This window comes from Molothrus aeneus, chromosome 12, assembly GCF_037042795.1.
Source record: "Molothrus aeneus isolate 106 chromosome 12, BPBGC_Maene_1.0, whole genome shotgun sequence".
NCBI classification, from domain to species: domain Eukaryota; kingdom Metazoa; phylum Chordata; class Aves; order Passeriformes; family Icteridae; genus Molothrus; species Molothrus aeneus.
The window spans coordinates 5,709,484-5,724,650 of record NC_089657.1 but is presented as its reverse complement, the minus strand read 5'-3'; the positions used below and the strand labels follow the sequence as shown (position 1 = coordinate 5,724,650).

Below are 15,167 nucleotides of genomic sequence, written 5' to 3'. Positions count from 1 at the left end.
TCTATCACCTGTGTGGTCATCAAATGGTTTTACCAGCTGACCTGGAACATTTGCACTGGCTCTGTGCCACTTTACACTGTCAGAAGGTCAGTGTTGTGAAACCTGGGGCAAAAACCCACATTGCTGGAAGCCTCTGGGTTACAGATTGTCAGGGCCTCAGCTCCTCACTGCTTGTCTGAAAGCCCTACACAAAAATATTGCAGCAGAAATTCACCCAGGCCAAGTTCCACCAGAAAGGAGGAACACTATTAGTTAAATTAAAAAGAAAAAAAAAAAAAAAAAGCCAAACCAGACCTTACAAATAAGGGATATATATACACACACAGGGTCAGAGGTATGGGAGAGGAGAATGTTTTAATCCCTATTAGAAATACATCAGTGTTTCACACGGGCACTGGAAGTTTTGCAGCTCATAAAAAATTCATAAGGCTTGCTGAGGAAAACAGGAAGGCAATTCAGGTGTCTATTTTTTGAGCACTGTCATACTTGCAAGAGTTTAAGCCAGTCTGGATTGATATTTCTTGTTACGTGCCAGCTCTGCATTATGATCCTCTCTGGATCATAGTTCAGTGACTCGAGAAGAATGAATGACAAGGTGGCCTGAGTTTGTGGAGGGGAAGAGAGGAGAGCCCAGGGTATTTTGCTGCTTTTTTATGATTTTACAGTCTCCTCTTCAGGGTCCTTTTCACTTGTGCAAACACAAAACTCAAGGTGAAAAGTAATTGGACAAGCTAACAAATGAGTTGAGGCTTGCTGCATTCCCCACTGGCGAGTCTCTGTGTTTCTCTTGCCACCAAGAGCAGCCTCTTTGACATGGCCTTTCATGTACCAGCTAACAAAGAATGGAAATCTGCCACAGGTATGAGAAAAGAGAGCCTTTAAACAGGACAGGCACTAAAGCAGAGTGATTTATATGGGCTGAGGGCAGTGCTTTACATTTCATCAGTCTTCCAGGGGCTCCATGATCCCAGCTGCATCTTTTGGGGCTATTTGGTATTTGGTGCAAACTGTTGTTCTCCAGGCTGCAGAGTTGTACTGCAGGCAGAAGTGGAAGCCTCAGGGTGTGCACCCTGCTCTGCAAGTGAAGTATTTCTGAGCAGGCATTCCTTGCTCTCACCATGGGCTGATGGAGGTGATGGAGCAGGTCCCTGAGAGCCAGGGGAGCTGCAGAGCCACAGGCACAGCTCTGAGTGGAGCCAGCAGCAGGATGAGGCTCAGCATCCCCACTCAGTCCTCTGCTGTCCTTAGCAGGACCATTGTGGGCTTGAAATGCTTTGCTCCCTGGTACAACATCCTGCAGGTTGAAAGCCCTCTGCCAGTGGGCAAAGGTAATGGAAACCACATTTTCTTAGCTGAGTAATTAGATTGATTCTGCAGAAATGCAGACATGTGGAAAATTGAAAAATGGAAGAGTTGCATGCCCTGAGGCTGCAGATGAATATGTTGGTGCCTTTCTGAGGAACATTGGCTCAATCTATTGAGTTACAGGACGTGCTGAGAGCAGCTCAAGCACAATGCAAGTTCAGGCCCTGACCGGGGGAAACTCTTCAGAAGGGGGTGTCTTTCTCACTGTGTTGATCTCAAATGTATATCCCTTTCCCCAGAACTTCTCATTGAATTCTGTAGTGCTCTGTGCAGCAAAAGGATGCACCTGTGTGAATCCAGTTACAGGATTAGCAGAAAAACTCTCCATGAAATTATAGACACCCAGAAATTTTAATTGAATGGTGCATTTGATGGGACTAGATCACAGATCACAGTTACAGGGATGTTGTTGAGACTGTGATTGTGTGCATTTAATTTATGAGTGTTTTGACCTCAGATATCAAATGGAAATTATTTCTATGGGCTTCATTCCCCAGATTAAACCAGCCATACCTACTGCTTTCTGTTCTTGCACATTATAACAGCTGAGAACTTGTTTGGATGCTGTCAGCCATTCTGAGGGAGGGTTGGGGTTTCTGGGTTTTGTTCCTGTGATCAGGAGTTCTGTGGTTTGCAGGGTCTGCAGAGAGCTCTGGAGCTATTTCTGACTGAGATTATTTAAGCAAAGGTAAATATTCCACCATGGCTCTGTGGTGAGGTAGGTCCCACAGCCAAGCTCCTCAGAGATGCCTGTGGCTTTAAAATACCAGTTTGCAGTATTGTGTGTGTGAGTGGTGTGGGAAGTGGCAGGAATGAAGGCAAGCAGGCACACTGGGCTCTGAAACACCATTACTGTCTGATGAGTAGCACCACAAACAGCCAGGTAAATTCAGATATTGAATCTGTCTCTATTCCCCTTCCTCATTTCCAGTATCACTTTTGAAGCATTTGGGTTCAGGACTTTTAGTAATACAGAATCTTTTCTTTACATCTCACAGCTGGGACTTCTGGACTGCTCTTTGCTGTTCAGCTTGGCTTTTCTAGTTCTGGCTTCTTAGTTCTGGCTTCTCAGAGCTGGCTTTCTTTGAGCAGGAGGTTGGTCCTGAGGTACCATCAAAGTCCCTCCAATATTTATCTTATTGTGATTCTGATTTTTACTGGTCTCACTTCCTCCGATTTCAATGCTTTGTTTCAGTGTGCACAGTTTTTGTCAAGCCATTTCCCTCTTTCATAATTTTGCACTGCCCTGAACCTCCTCTTTGCATAAATGCAAGTCCAAACTGGTTCTTTTGAGCTCTGGCTAATCCATCATCCCCAATATTTCCTACCTACATGGACTGCTATTAAGATTTAATTAACAACTGTTCTGCTGAAGCTTCGGTCCTGGTCAGCAATATTGGAATTGCATTAAATAGAGGCATTAAAAATGCAACAGCATTTGTGATATCTGCCTCACAATATGAGTCAGTGCTCTGTGTGTGCAGTTTAACATCATCATAAATCAAGGAGCTCCCATGACTCACATGATTTGCTATTGCTGTTTCCCTTCTCTGGTGACACATGGAAATGCTGGGGGCAGGAGCCATGGGTGTGTGGTTACACACCCATGGCAATGGACATGCTGCCATCTCCATGTGGAGGATCTCTGCTTTTCCATTTTCTTCCTGAGCTCACCCTAGGAGCTGTCAGCAGCACTCAGGCCCATTGGTACTGCAGAGCTTTACCTGCTGTGTGTCAAACATGCCCTTCTGTCAGAAGACACAACCTCAAGGTCCTTTTTGCCCCCTTTCCCCAGGTCCCATCAGCAGCATTTTGGTGAACCGCTACGGCAGCCGCCCCGTGGTGATGTTTGGGGGGCTCCTGTGTGGGGTGGGGATGATCTCAGCTGCCTTCTGCACCAGCATCCTGCAGCTCTACATCTGCGTGGGCTTCATCACAGGTGAGAACACAGCACCTCCTTCCCTGCACAGTGAGGCTCCCTTCTGATGGCTTGGGGCTGGCATGCCTGGGCAATGTCTGCACCAACACAAACACAGGAAAGCTGGAGAGATAAAAAGCTTGGGAGATAAAATCTGGTGGGACAAAGGCCCTCCTTTATTGTATTTGTGGGGTTCCCAAATGAAGGAAGGAATGATGAATCTGACTCCATGTTCTTAGAAGGCCAATTTATTATTTTATGATACTATATTATATTAAAGAATGCTATATAAAACTATACTAAAGAGTACAGAAAGGATACTTACAGAAGGCTAAAAAGATAATAATGAAAACTTGTGACTCTGAGTTGGCACTGATTGGCCACTGAGTCAAAACAATTCACATGAAACCAATGAAACAATCACCTGTTGGATAAACAATCTCCAACCACATTCCAAAGAAGCAAAACCCAGGAGAAGCAAATGAGATAATATTGTTTTCCTTTTCCTCTGAGGCTTCTCAGCTTCCCAGGACAGAAATCCTGGGCAAAGGGATTTTTCCAGAAAATGTGACTGCCACACTCCTTATCAATGCTCCAGATGAACTTGAGCAAAGAGCAGCTCCCTTTGCTGTGTTCCTGGCTGGACATGGCATGTGGGATCCAGGCAGGGCTGTGCTCTGTGCAGCTCAGTGCTCTGGGCCAGGAGCTGGGCATGGTGCCCATCAGAGCCCTCAGCTCCCCCTGAAGCAAACCCAGGTTGGCTGTGCTCTACCCTGGGCACAGCAAGTCCTTCTGGGTACAATTGTGACTATAAAGAAAGCACCCTTGTTCCTATTTTCTGTGTGTTATCTTCTCTCTGTGAGATACATGGGATGAGATTTCCGTTCACTTGCCCATTTCCAGCTTGTGAGGTGAGGAGGTCCTTTATCTGAAAACAAGAACTGCTGGAGTTGACCAAAAATATCCCTACTGTGAAAAAAAACCCAAAACCCCCCTGTATTTCCTTCTTGAAGTTCCAATTTGAATTGCCTGTATTGAAATATGAAATTCCGTATTGGAAACTCAAGTAGAATAAGGCACAGGCTCAGTCCAGCATCTTTAAAGCCTGCAGGTGCCAGGTTATTACTTTTAAAGGTAGATGGAATAGAGCTCTCCACCTCTGTGGGTATAGATGCTTAATTGCAAGTATTTTTGGTTTATTATTTTGGATAAGGTACTGCCAAAGTTTATTCCAGTGCAGCTAGGACATCTGCTTGGAAGCATGACACAATGAGTTCAAATTGGCTTCTGAGGTTGCCAGGTGTATGGTTTAATGAATGTTCCCAATCTCTCTGCAGATGCATTAAGTGTTGCTGCTTTCTGAATGTGAAAATGTGAGCTCAACATTTAAAATCAATAAAACCAGCCACTAGCAAAGTAAATTGGGACAGAAAGTTTGTCACCCTGTTCTTCTATATCAATATTCTTTTATTAAATCTGTACAGTAGTGAATAAATCCCTGTGTAGCGCTCCTCCTCTTAAACTTTACTCTTCCTAAGGACTGTCACTGTAATTAAATGAAATTGTGTTATTATTGGATGAATAAATCTTGCAGATTCCTTGAAAGAGACTCCAGAAACAAAGAGATGGGAAATAAAATTAACCAATGTCTCCCAATATTTCTCAATGCATGAGCTTGCATCATTTCCTCCTAAACAAATGTCCTCTGGGAAGGCAAAGGGGGAAATGACAGGACAAGGGGGGATGACTTTCAACTGACAGAGGGCAGTTTAGATTAGATGCCAGGAAGAAATCCTTTATTGTGAGGTTGGGAGGACCTGGCACAGGTTGCAGAGAGAAAAGCTGTGGCTGTCCCATTCCTGGAATGTCCAAGGCCAGGTTGGATGGGGCTTGGAGCAACCTGGGACAGTGGAAGGTGTCCCTGCCATGGCAAGGGAGCTGCAATGGGATGAGTTTTAAGGTCCCTTCCAACCCAAACCATTCTGTGATTCTAAGTTGACTAATGCTGGATTAGCACATGGACACCATAAATCCTTTGCTGAAAATATTCCATGCACTTTGGTGAGCAGAAGGACTCAGACAAGAAACAGGGCTGTAGGAAGGCACCAGCCTCTCTGTTCTAAAGCACTTGGCCAAAAAGGTGACAGGAGGGAGCTCTGTGCATAACCCCAACAGAGCCAGGATTGGTAAAGGCCTTGCTCTTGGTCCCTGAACGTGTCTGCAAGTCTGGTGCATCACCCAGCACAGAGTGTGGGCAGTGCTCAGTGCACACAGGTGACCTCGTGCCAGCCCTGAGGTACAGAGCTGAAACCCCCACCTCTCTTTGCACTGCTGTGCTGATTCCTCTGAGCAGGGCACAATTTTTGTGTGCATCTTTTTCGCAGACATCTTTCATGGAAAATCCTTTCCTTAGGATTTTTCCTCCTGAGAAGCTGAGAGGCCTCAGGAACAAAATGTAAACAATAATTATCTGCTGCTGTGGGATGCAACAGGTGCATCTGGGATTGGTCTCATAGAGTTGTTTCTAATTAATGGCCAATCACAGTCAGCTGGCTTGGACTCTCTGTGCAAGACAGAAGCTTTTGTTATCATTCTTGGCTATTCTATTCTTAGCTAGCCTTCTGATGAAACCTTTTCTTCTATTCTTTTAGTATAGTTTTAATGTAATATATGTCATAAAATAATAAATCAAGCCTTCTGAAGCATGGAGTCAGATCCTCATCTCTTCCCCAGTCCAAAAACCCCTGTGAGCATCATCACACATCTTTTCCTCCTGCCTGCTGAGCAAGGGCAGCTGTGGGGGTGAGGTGCTGGCTGATAACCAATCATCCCCAGGCACAGGGGGGAGTGTGGGGAAGGAATATTAATTTGACAGAGAAGGGAAGATGCTTGCAAGCCTGATAACATGCTTGATGCCTCCAATTAAGCTTGAAGTATCTTTTCTGGTCAGGCCTAGCATGGAAGCATTCAAGGGCAATTAGGAAGCCACCTGCCCATCACACAGCTGTGACAGTGCTGCTGCATGAGGAGAGAGGCTTTTGTGAAGGGGATTTGCAGTAACTGTAAGGCAACCTGTAAACATCACACTCTTTCTAGCCTCCTTCCTGCCAGCCTGGAAAGAAAACAGTCTGATGTAAAAGCCTGGGCTCATGTAAGTCACAGGGATGGAGGTAAAAACAAGGTCTTGGTACAAGGAGGTCTCTGCTACAGTCCTGTGCCTTTGGCATATTAATAGAAATCTCTTCAGAGGAGCAGAGCAGGAAGTATCTGTTTGCAGTGGAGGGATTAGACACAGCAATCTCAGCTGCTGACTTGATTGTGCCTGTTTCCATTTGCATGCAGAGCAGGAGCCAGGCTCTGCTGGTGGAGGCAGCTCTGTCCTTGATGGCTCTCTGGGCTGCATGAGGCACTTTGCATGCACAGGAAACCCCACAGCCTCTTCCCATTTGTTTCCCTACAGCGCTTAGAAAAAGAAATGGGGTTTGCAAGCTGTCCACCTGGACAGGTGCCAGCCTGGATGCATTCAGTAGGTGCTTCAACATGCAACCTCTCCTGAAGTCTGAGGTAGAAGCAGCAAATTTCAAAGCTAATTGCAAGGTGGTAATGACTGGTCAGAGTTTAGCTCAATGAGCACCAATTAGACTGCCATGAAATAAAATGGGATCTTAGACTGCCATGAAATAAAATGGGATCTTGGGTGAGGCAGGTGGACTGAGAGCAGAGTCTTTGCCATGGCTGTAGTTGTTGAGTACTGAAATACCTGGTCAGATTGTTCCTTGCTAATAAAGTGAGAACAAGATCAATAACTACACAGCTGAGTCCTGTAGCCCCACTATTTCCTTCTGATATGAGGGAGATGTATTTAATCCAGGAAAGGACACTCCCTCTAGCACAGGTTTGCTTCTGTTCTTGCAACACCACTGACAGACCTCTCTGTCATATCCCTGGGGAGAAAATGTGGTTATTGAGTAACAATTCCAGCTATGGAAAAGCTGCTGTAGCTTCTGAAAACTGCAATAAAATGGATGCAAATATTTCCTATTAAAGTCAGCCAAAAGCTTAAAGTAAATTGAAATTCCAGTTATTCAATTTGAAACTCTCCAAATTTAATTAATGGGAAGAGCATGAGGTAATATTAAATTAGATTTGTCTGACTGGCAAATTAATGTTCACATAATAAAAAAAATTGAGATGATTATTGTTTAAGTGGGTAGCTGGCATCCAGTCTGATTTTCCTCCTTTGGAAGACGTGTGGTGTGTCCCTACCAAAACTGACTCTGTAGAAATGATGGTTCAATTTCTGCCCTTACTGACCAGCCTGGGAAATGGGGACTTAATGCAAACTCTCACCTGCTGTGCTGCATCTTCTCAGGTGGAAAAAGATACATTTCTGTATTTCAGCTCTGTCCAATGGTGTTTTCTAACCAGGGCTGTGGTTTTCCTCTGTGGTTCCCAGGTCACCCTGAATTTGGCCCTATAGGCATTACAAGGAGGCTGCACTTCCCAAAGATGTGCCCTGCCTAACATATGGAGTCTCTAAAAAAGTTCATGCTGAGAATGTTTTCTATCCAGAATTATTTTAATGTGTTGCCATTTCAATTTATTTTTAATGTTGTAAACTTCAAAGTAATTAAAAAAAATAACTTTAGACTTGGCAAAAATCATAATTTTGCAAACCCATTTAAACTGAAACTATCCAGCATTGGCTGGATTCTGCTGCATCAGTTGGATTCTACTCTATCAGTGACTAATGATAGTGTTCCTTAATTAATTTTGAGGACCTTGACCTTTGTAAATTCTCTTCTGTAAAGCAATATGCCTAATTATGTACTGCACAGTTAAACAAACTAATTATATCGACTAATGAACAAGAAAAAATCTGCATGACCCTATTTTCAGGATTCATGTTCTCTGATATAATCATTTCAAGGATTACGTTTCTGCTTTGTTCTAATGTGGCTCATTCTTTCCTGGATGATGGAGTGGAAAATATGTGGCATGACTTTTAAATGCCATTTTGATGGAGTTCTGAAAAAATGAACTTTTTATGAAAATACTGCATGTCAAAGAAATGCTTGAAAATACTATTGATTAATTATTGATTATTGATGTTGGGCATCAGGAGGAATGGTTGGATATCAGGAAGAATTTTTCACTGAAAAGGTGATTAAGCCTTGGAATGGGATGCCCAGGGAGGTGGTGGATTCACCATACTTGAAAGTGTTCAAGAAAAAGCTGGAGGTAGCACTCAGTGCCCTGGTCTAATTCATGATGATTGGCCAGAGGTTGGACTCCATGGTCTTGGGGGTGTTTTCCAACCTTACTGATTGTGTGATCCTATGGTTCTGTATGGCAGTGCTCTCAAACAAAACCACAGAAAATTGAGACCACCACAGCCTTTGGTATTTCTGCCTGCAGATTCCACCTGTGCAGGAGAAGCTGGCCAACTGAATTAGCAATGCAGACTTATAATGGCATTTATATATCTAAATATAATAAAAATAAATTCTAATTAAAAGACACACTCTGGGGTCCTGTGTAATTAGCATCCTCAGTAGCTGTTTTGCTGTGTACTTGCAGACCTCTTAATCTTTTGGATCAGACCTGAGCTGCTCACAGCACCAAATCAGTCGCGGCTGAGGAGGGTGAGGAGGGTGGCTGAGGAGGATGATGATGTCATTTTCTGTGCAGGTCTGGCTGCCCAGCAGCAGAGTTGGGTGCCCATGGAAGGGGAGGCCAGCCCTGGATGGATGAACTTTGGTGGTTGACACTGTCCAAGCCAAAACAACCTTCCTCAAACTGGGAGTTGCTATTTTTTAAAAAAACAGATCCATCCTCTCCCCCTGCAAGGCTGCTGTGTGTGGACAGAACCCACCAGCATTTTGTGAGGGAATAGTTTTGGTTCCCTCTGAAGCAAATTCTTGGTGCTAGTTTTGCCACCCAAGAGATTTGCAGTGCAGAAGGAAGGGGGTTCTCTGACTGAAAGAGTGTTTCTGGGGTCTGGTTACCCAAATGTGGCAGCCAGAACTCAGAGACACCCTGAGCAACATTTTCATCCAGATTGTTGTGTTGAAGAGCCACCAGTGAGCCAATTGACTAGGAATTTCCTTAAACAATGAGCTGAGGAGAAATGGGTCTCAAATCTTCCTTTGTTTGTCTGAACTGTTTTCCAGGATTTGGCCTTGCTCTCAACCTTCAGCCATCAGTGATAATCATAGGGAAATACTTCTTGAAGAGAAGACCCATTGCCAATGGCCTTGCTATGGCAGGGAGCCCCGTGATGCTTTGCACCCTGGCACCTCTCAACCAATTCCTTTTTGACAATTTTGGCTGGAGGGGCAGCTTTTTAATTCTTGGGGCCATTTTATTAAACTGCTGTGTGGCAGGAGCTCTCTTCAGACCCATAGGGCCAGGCACAGCACCAGTCAAAACCCAGGTGACTGAGGAAGGGAAGGATGCTCTGAAAGGAAAGATCACTGAAGATGGCCCCATGGAGAACAAAACAGAAGAGGAAGGAGAAAAGGACTGCTTTGAAAAAGTCAATCAGTACCTTGATTTCTCCCTCTTTAAACACAGAGGGTTCTTGATTTACCTGATCGGAAACGTGCTCATGTTCCTGGGGTTCTTCGCCCCCATCGTTTTCCTGGCACCCTATGCCAAGCACACTGGCATAGATGAATATTCAGCTGCTTTCCTGCTCTCCATCCTGGCCATTGTGGACATGGTTGCTCGCCCCACCACGGGCATCATTGCCAACAGCAGGTGGGTGAGGCCGAGGATCCAGTACTTCTTCAGCTTCGCCATCGCCTTCAACGGTGCCTGCCACCTCCTGTGCCCGCTGGCCTCCAGCTACACGGGGCTCATCGTGTACTCCAGCTTCTTTGGGCTGGCCTTTGGCATGGTGTGTGCCATGCTCTTCGAGACGCTGATGGACCTGGTGGGAGCTGCCCGCTTCACCAGCGCCGTCGGCCTCGTCACCATCGCCGAGTGCTGCACCATCCTGCTGGGACCCCCCATCGGAGGTGAGTGTGTTGTCCTCCCCTGCTCTCACTCGGATTTAGACTTCGGCAAGCACAGCTTGTGGGAAATCGTCACTATAGGACACGAAACAACACAAGTGCGCACACTGCTGCTCTCAAGGTGAAGAAAAAGGGAAGTTTATTTTCTGACTCCAACATTTATAGTTTTCTAAAAGAGACAGTGGATTGGAGGGTGACAGTGCCACCTCTCCAATGCCACTGGACAACCTAACAATCCATCAAATTTCTCTTCTTCCATAAAATAATGCAAAACAATAAGTTATTTACAGAAAGTGTGTGAGAAAGTTCGCTACAAGAATGTAAACATCAGAAGGTTTAGAAAATCTTAAAAAAACAGGGCGACATGAAATTATTCTAGATGTGTTTTCTCTGCCTCACAATCACCATTTTTCCACTAGTAACTGGACAGGAAAGGGTGTCCTTGAGGTCTCCTCCAACATTTCCTCTTTCCTCCTTTCTGTTGGAGTGAGTCTTGGAGAGTCATCTTTTAATCCTGGATCTCTTTAGACACTTGAAATGAACTTGCTGAGTGGGACTTCCTACAACACCAAGAACCTTGCACTTCAGACACCTCCTCCTGGACTCCTTTTGCAAAAGGCTGGACTCCACCACAATTTAAGTAAAACACAACAGTTCTGTGGAAGCCTCTTGTTGACTCAAACCTTACTGTTTGTCTGTAAGGCTCTGACTATGCCACTTAGGAATTTCAGTCATATTATTGCAGCTGAAAGATTTAAGTCTGTTCTAAAAGTAATTTTAAAAAATATTTATTTTGGATGGCATGGTTTGAAATATCAAAAGGCAGAGCCCACAAAGAGACAATACAGTGTCCAGGAGGACTTTCAGTCATCTAAAGATAAGTCAGGCCAGTGATCTGCTGTGATTTAACAGCCTTAATATTCCCTCTATGTAGCATGTGCTCCTTTTGCAGTTTGAACCCTTTTCCTGGATTCAAAACTGAGATCTGGCTAATGCTTCATATGACACATCCTGCAGAGCTGTTTAATTCTTCATATTACTGGGTAGCTCATACAGTGTGACAGAAGCAGCTGTATCCTCTTGCTGTCTTAGAGATTCATTATTTAATTAATGACAAACAAAATAAAATACAATTTTAAAATGGCTGTTTTCTGAATTATGTAATTTTCTGTGTGGGAGATTAAGTTAATGACCAGAGACTGCTAATGAGGCTAAAACAGTTCTGTGTAATAATCAGTAATATTAGTTTTGTAGGGTTTTCCCCACCATTTTAATAAGCAGCAAATTTATTGGTTCTTTGGCATTTTAATAACCTACTGCAGGGTTCTGCTTTAATGAACTAAGTAAATTGTTCCCAATGTGTTTTATGACTTTATCTTATTCTCAAAGGAAAAGAGGCAAGACTATCCTACTGTTGAATTTTCTAATACTCTACTCATTAAAATTCTCATTGAAACCTATTTAGGAGACCTCTAGGTCATCCTGATGAGCAGAAAAGGAAAAATTGTTGCAATTAGCGTTTGGTTGATGTTCCACCAGTTGCTTGAAAAACACAGTGCATGGAAAATGGTGTACCAAGTCAGCTAGGGATGACTCAGGAAAAGCCACTGACCAAAACCAGTTAAAAATTATTATTATTATTGTGATCAGGAAATCTGTTTGGTGACTGTAAAAACCCTTATTAGTGCAATGCACCGGGATAATTAATCATCAGCTTTTCAACATTAAGGGTCAATTGGGATGTAATTAAAGGTCCCTCTTTCTGAGGAGGAGAACATTTTCCAAAACGTCAGAGAGCTAAGGGATGATGGGCCAGTTTCAGGGAAGATTGTATTGTGAAGGCCAGGTTAGGAGTGGGTCTTACTTTAATTAGGATTTGGGATGTTGAGAATGGTCTGTGTTGCCCAGTAAATGGGAATTAATGCTCAGGATCATAATCCCAATAAGATTTGCATTACATTTTGACATAATGGAGAACGGTGACATTTCAATTAAGCCATCTCCCTTCAATTACTCTGTAACTCCATAGCAGAGGCATTAACCTTTGAGAGGAACCTGTCACATTTGTCTTGGCATTGAAATTATCTGACACTGACAGCATCATCTTTGCTTTCCCTGGAACAAATGTTTTCCAGTTTCACGCTGTGCCCTTTCCTCTTTGGATCAAGAGTGTAACTGCAGAAAGGGCAGCTGTGACCAAAAGCTGAGCCTCCTCTAATGTTGGTGGGTGACCCGTGGTGGGTAAATCACAGGGTCTTTGCCAAGAGCCTGAGATGAGACCCAGTGGGCAGGTGCCTTTTCATGAAAGTTTTCCCAAAAGCTGCTGCTTTTTGGCTGCCAAGCCAAATGGAAAATGGACATCCTTGTAATTGATCATGGGAGTTAGTGGAAAGGCTGCCTGCAGGCTCTGTGATCAGAGGAGCATGGAAAAAAAAAGGTGCATTGAAAAGGTCCAGACTTTGCAGTGTAGGTTCTGTCCCCTTCTACTGAACTGTGCAAATTATCAGAGCATTACCTGTACCAATGTCAGCTACCCACAGGCTGTATAGTGCAGCGCATGTTCAGTATTTGCAGGCTCAGAATGTTTGTGGAAGAGATCAGAAGTTCAGAGAATATTTTATCCTAAAGCCCCAAGGCTGTTCCTTGATATACAGGATCTGAAAACACAATACCTTTGCCTTCATCTCTAAATTTCTTTTTTTTTTTTTTTAATTTATATTTTACAGGAATTCTTATTGATACCTTTGGGGACTATAAATATATGTTCATTAAATGTGGAGCTGTGATGGTCCTGGCAGGAACCTTTCTGTTCATCATGAATTATTATAATTATCGTATGCTTGCCAAGGAGGAGAAGGAAAGAAAGGCAAAAGAAGAGGATCCTAAATCTGTAAGGACAGAAAATGAAGGCAAAAAACCCTGGAACAAAGACTCCATACAGGATGGGCCTGAGCTGGAACCTTTGAAAGAGAAGAGAGAAGGATTAAAGAAGGAAATGAATGGCACAAATGAAGTTTAAACCTGTTTTCATGGGCTGAATGGTAAATGACTTTTGGGTTGCTCAAGTGAACACCAGCTCTGAAATCACACTAGGTTTTAAAATTTTACTCTATTCTCTGCCATGTGCATCCTCTTCTTTGTTGCAGGAGAAGACTAGAACAGAAACAAGTCCTGATTCTCATAAACTGCTGGGACACTGCAGTATCCACTTGCCTACCAATTTCCTGCAAGATTTTCCTTTAGGTATTCCCCATTTCCCAGAGAAAAGGGAAATGTGATGTTTTGCAGGGGGGCAGGACAAGGCTGGCATGAGACAGGAGTCCTTTTCAGGTGCTTTGTCTGTGCAGGGCAGAAATTTAATCTTAAGCTTAACCCTTGACCTACATTCCAACAGTGCAAATTTAATTTTTCCCTAGGAGGTTACAAAGTGCTTATTATCCAATTTCTGAGTGCCTTACCGTTTCTAGTGAGCTTTTTCTTTGCAACACCCTGGTGAGACAGTAAGTGTTGCCACTATTAATTAATTGTACAAATGAAGAACTGAAGCACAGGGGAGCTTTGGGCATCCTTGCATCAGTGAATAAAGCTTAGGCATGCCAGAGCTGAAATGGAATCCACTGCCCAGAGTTGCCCAAAAGCCCTGCTGAGCACAGGTATCCCCTTGCTAGAAAAAGGGAATACAATGGATAGCAGTGCATTAAACCTGTGCACAGTGCACTCTGCTCGCTGTGTGCCTCACACTAATCACAACTGGTGATTTTGAGCACTGTCTCAGAGCTGAGACCTCGTGCCAAGCTTTTTTTTTAACCTGCTTCAGCTGCATCCATCCTGGGGGGGATCCAAACCCAGCTGCCTCCCCCTTGTTTGGGCAGGAGTGGGCACCTTCCTGCTGCTGGCACTGCAGTTCCTGCTGGCCTCATGCCACCCTGCTGCACAAAGTGAAGTTTGCCAGGGCAGTGATGCAGAGGTGGAGCTGAGACCACGTGGGAGGCTCTCATCCTGTGGTGGCAATTTTGATCTGGGAAGATTTGCTCTCTGATGTATTTTATACCAAGCAGCTGATGCCCAAGAGCCGTGGATGCTGAGCATGGCATCATGCAGTTGAGTCATCAGACTTCTGTGGAATTTCGTGGATTGGATTAGATGAAAACAAGGACTTTTCAGGCAGATCACCCAAATCCAAAGCTAAAACTTGTCCAGAAGTTAGTTCTCCTTTTTCTTTGTTTCAATGGTACCCATATGTGGTCAGATCATATTTTTTCATGGTTTTGTCTTCGAAGAACTGTATTTTCTTGTCACTTGTGTACACAATATGAAGAAAGGCTTGTAAAAATACTTTCATAAATACCCTGTACTCTTAAAATTAGATAATTCTGGTCTTATTGTACAAAACTTTTTCTGTGAATTCTTTTGTTTTTTTGAAGAATAGTGGTCTTTGACTTCAGTAGGACTTAAATTTTAGCCTTATGTCATAACTTTTATTTTCTCTGAAAAAAACAAAATCTCTAAAAAATAATTAGCCTTCAGAGCTTGTTTTTAATACTCTTTATTTCTATCAAATATATCTGTGATATTTCATTTAAAAAGGCCTTAATAGAAGGTCATGAATGTTTTCCAATACGCCTTCTGTCATATACTTAATAAAACTATTTTAAAAAATTAAATTAGTTTGCATTTTCCTGTGTGTGTAATGCAGCTTCTTGATTCAGTAAGGAGTTTATCCCCTGAGGGTTTCTAGCCCTGGCTCCATGCACATGATCACAGAACCCTTGGTCACAACCTCATCTTCTTGTTGATTTGGATTCCTTTGATATCTTTGGTGGTCTGGGCCAGCCTGACTCAGAGCTCCAGTTGTGTGGGCCCAG

At 43.5% G+C, this 15,167-nt stretch overlaps 1 protein-coding gene across 2 annotated transcripts in view; it reads left to right on the top strand.

Annotated features, from left to right (window-relative positions):
• LOC136561727 (monocarboxylate transporter 2-like) overlaps positions 1–13,321 on the top strand; it is a 33,149-nt gene extending 19,828 nt beyond the window's left edge. For both annotated transcript variants that reach the window (XM_066558165.1, XM_066558164.1), the window contains exons 2-4: positions 3,161–3,304; positions 9,457–10,305; positions 13,029–13,321. In XM_066558165.1, coding sequence (XP_066414262.1) covers positions 3,161–3,304; positions 9,457–10,305; positions 13,029–13,321 — 1,286 coding nt within the window. The remainder of the gene's footprint in view (positions 1–3,160; positions 3,305–9,456; positions 10,306–13,028) is intronic.
• Positions 13,322–15,167: the final 1,846 nt, after the last annotated feature.